This window comes from Sceloporus occidentalis, unplaced genomic scaffold (genome assembly GCF_023333645.1).
Source record: "Sceloporus occidentalis isolate IW3139 unplaced genomic scaffold, rSceOcc1.0.p SCAF_151, whole genome shotgun sequence".
In the NCBI taxonomy this organism is placed as follows: domain Eukaryota; kingdom Metazoa; phylum Chordata; class Lepidosauria; order Squamata; family Phrynosomatidae; genus Sceloporus; species Sceloporus occidentalis.
In genome coordinates, this window is record NW_028317131.1 from 1200685 (window position 1) to 1204610 (window position 3926).

At 40.2% G+C, this 3926-nt stretch overlaps 1 protein-coding gene across 1 annotated transcript; it reads right to left on the minus strand.

Annotated features, from left to right (window-relative positions):
• Window positions 1–731: 731 nt before the first annotated feature.
• LOC149280620 (serine protease 23-like) lies at window positions 732–1862 on the minus strand. The gene has a single exon (XM_089500320.1). It carries the CDS (start codon window positions 1860–1862, stop codon window positions 732–734), a length of 1131 nt encoding a protein of 376 aa, XP_089356446.1.
• Window positions 1863–3926: the final 2064 nt, after the last annotated feature.

A 3926-nucleotide genomic window follows, 5' to 3' on the forward strand; every position in this document is an offset into this window, starting at 1 on the left:
ATAGAAACGATTAACCCTTTGGGTGCTATGACTGATCATTGATTACTTGAATGTCACGGTCTATTCAGGATTGCTCTAGCCTGAGTTGTTAAATATTTATGTCTCCCTACCACCAGGAAACAATCAATAGAAAACTCATGCCTCGTGGGTAGGAAACCACATGCTTGATATCTAGAACAGACATGAATTGCAATTATATAGAAAAATAGATATTAGCGCTTCTGCAAAGGTGGCTGTAAGAGGCATTAAGAATGGGAACTCAAGGGATCGATTTGTTTCTTGTACCTCCGGCTTAAATAATTGGAACACAAGGTCATTTATGTCTACAGAAATGTGTCCAAGGAGAGGTAAAGCCAAGATCAAAGCATTGAGTCCTTCCGTCCGGTGGATATCCGTATTATAGCAACTTGTTATTGCAAGTTGTTATGAGAGCAACTTGAGTCTGGCACGTTATCAGTCCCTAAAATCGGTATTCAGTATCAATCTATTCCCCCAGCAGACATACATTTAATTGCACTTTCTTATTCCCTTTCTACTTGTTGACCCGAGTCCTTGTTGTTCTACGGTTCTTTTTCATCTGCTTTTAGTTTGCATTTTCTTTATAACTTTTCATCTCTTGTAAGTGAAGGCATTTGCCTGCTGGTTTAAATGTGGACTGTCAAGATCAAAACATCAACCTAGATTGTTTTGAGGTCTTTCTGATTAGATTGGAGTAAGGACACAGCCGATGACTATCCATCCCTACAGTCAAGGTAGTTCCCTTTGATCCAGAAACATATCTGAGCGTATTTTAGTGGCGTGATACGCACGGCTACATTAAAATCTTGCATGTTACCGTTCTTGTCAACCCATTGGTTCCCGGAAAATATTCCGATGATCTTTCTTTCCCATTTTTGCTTCTGTCTCTTCCACATCCTCACATAGACCCCCGATCCACTAGCACCGGGCTGAGCGTCACACTGCTGGTACATAAGGTCGTACGTCTCATCTTTAACGTCGCAGAACCGGTACACTAGATTACCTGGTCTATCATTATCATAGCCAGAGAAATGGATCCTCCCGCCTGGTAACTGCCGACCACTGGGGCTGACACCGATCGTCATGAACTTTCTTTTGTGGGGTTTCTTGAGCTCCAACAAAGCATAGTCATAATCCATCCCGATATCATTCGCATTGCCTTTGATCCAACCTTTCGGAACATGTGTCCTTTTCACACGTATCCATTGGAACTTCATCTTATCAGGAGTTCTCGAATTTGTCTTATTAAGTCCTTTTTCGCCGTCTTTATACTTGGGTTTTAGGAACCCCACTCTTAGCTTCTGTGCTCCTTTAACATAACTCTTACCGTCGTGGATGCAGTGAGCTGCCGTGAGAACATGCTTTTCGGCCACCAGAGTTCCAGTGCAGCCGGTGGATAGTTTCACAGATGTTGAAAAAGGATAATTCAACAGAAAGTCTTTCCCGTATATGTTAAATCTGCTATCATATCCATAGATCTGTCTCTTGGTGCGGGATTTACCAGTGCTTTGTTCCGATTCAACCCTGTTGCCAAGCACATAAATGCCTACATTGGTTAAGGTACGGCTCCCGTTAGAATACAACGTTTCGTAGGACATGTACTCTTTAAGTTCCTCAAATGTTGGCATCGGTGAATGTTTGTGGCAGTCCGGGCCACAAGATGAAGCCACATCTAGTCTTGGCACTGCGTCAAACTGGGCTTTCTCTAAACCTGACGTAGACTGGGGAAGAACAACTGGAACTTTGAAATTGGGCCAGGTTGGTTTCCAGTTAGGGCTGTAAGGTTCCACATTGGATATTGCCAACAGGAGAAGGCAAAGAGCAGGAATTCTTGCAGGCAACATTATGGATTTAAACTGTGGGAGGAAACAAAAAGAACAAATATTATAAATAGTATATAACCAATAATCAACTTTACATTCATTATCCGCCTGATTGCCTATATGTTGTTAATATTTTAATACGCAAGAGAGAAGTTATAAAGATGTTTGCTGAAAGGTTGAGGAGCACCATCATGGCATTCATCTCCTCTTCTACATTTCTGATTATTTTAATAACTGGTGGAAAAATGGAAAGAAGAAGAGATTAATATCAGCGCCCACAATCCTCAGAAGAAACCCGGCTTCTCAGGAAATTGGACTCTTCTATTTTAAATATAGTTAAATTGCCTTAGGAAGGTTTAAAACACAGCATATAGTCATTTTTTACAAATAAAACACAACTGGGAAATAATTATGATGTATAAAACTAAAAGGAATCTGTACAAAGCGGGAGGCTCTATGTTATTTCATATAATTTAATTCACATTTAGCATTTTATTTTCTACAGCTGGAGACCATCCCTTTGTTTTCTTGAAGGCTGTTTCTACTCTACCTTTTTGCATTTTACGAACCAAAATAACTTTTAATTTTTATTATTTGTGCCTGGCATAGTTTGTTTGCTCTAATGCAGTTTGTGGTTGAATATAATGCGACATTACCAAAAAACAGTGCATGGAATAAAAAGTAACCTGTGGTTTAACATAAGACCTACGGGTTTTGAATTCAGCCAGCAGAGGGCAGTATTCCATGGCATAAATAGAGTCTGCCCCCCCTGTCTAGCATTTAGACCTTCGCAAGAACAAGTGTATGGAAAATCTAAGTCACACAAGTAATGAAGTGACTTCTTTCTGTGCAAGTTTCCAGCCCCTTGGAATTACTTGCAGTGAAGCCGTTTCCATTTCTCTTTCTTCCCGGGGTCATCCCGCATACCAAAGTTCAGAACACAGCTGTTTATTGTGCTTGGGGCTCTATGAAATTAATGAACGAGGAGCTCTCCTATTAAAAATAAATGATGCTGCACCAACATTTATGATTGCTTTATTTATCGGTTGTAGAGACAAAAAATAATGAACACACTTGGCACATGTCTAAGGATCTGCTATAGCAATAGAAATGTTAATTTAAGCCTTTCTGCGCTGGCTGAATAGCTACAACTTTTACATGCAGTTTTTCCACGTGTGATACTTTTAATAAAAGGAGACATGGCTGTCAATCGTATCATAGCCACACGCTACCATTTTTTTTGCTTTTGTAGTAAGTGGTCGGACATATCCAGCTGCTACTGAAGTGGCAGATCAGGTGTATACGGGGCGCTGTCTGCCAGCAGCCCACCGAGCAGTTGCTCAGTCTGCCAGATGGCCAGCCCAAGCCTGATTACTTCTGTACCTGGTGTTCTAAGGGTTAGAACACTACTTGCTTCTCATCTACCTTAAACATCTCTAAGCACATCTGAAAACGCCATCTACTTTGAAATTTCTGCCTGGGTGAGATGTTCCTGACACGGTATAGCTACCTTGTGGGTTGTTGCTGTGCTCAGTCTTGCCATGGTGTATGACTTTGGACAGTAAACTTTCTTCAGTTTGTTGGTGGGTTTGGCTGTTCCTTACCCCATTTTATTCCTCCTACACAGCTGTTTCTGCTTCAGTTAATGATTGTGTTTCAACTTACATATTAAATTGATGATCATTGGCACTCGTTTGGTATAATTGTTTAATCATACACCTAACCACATGCCTCCAAATCCCTGACTGTGTGCAAGCGTATAGGAATTTATATTCTGATATTTTATAGGAATTTAATAAATTTATTGTGTTATCAGTCATGCAAAAACAGGGTTTATTTTACAGATCCACTAATTTCCTGCTAGACTGCAACCAAAAAGCAGACAGTTCTGACCCCGAGCGAACGGTACTTATTGGGAATATGATACATTCTCCATGTGGTTTGCAATAGAACCTAAATTAACATTATTTAATGGATATAGAAAAAAACCCATGCATACTAACCATACAATGCTACAAAAGCAGTGTATAACTGACAGAAAAGTATTAACACTTAACTTCTAAACGGGATGCACACTTTGGGCAT

Coding starts and splice junctions, on each gene's coding strand:
- LOC149280620 (XM_089500320.1), bottom strand. CDS start 1,862: ATGTTGCCTGCAAGAATTCCTGCTCTTTGCCTTCTCCTGTTGGCAATA.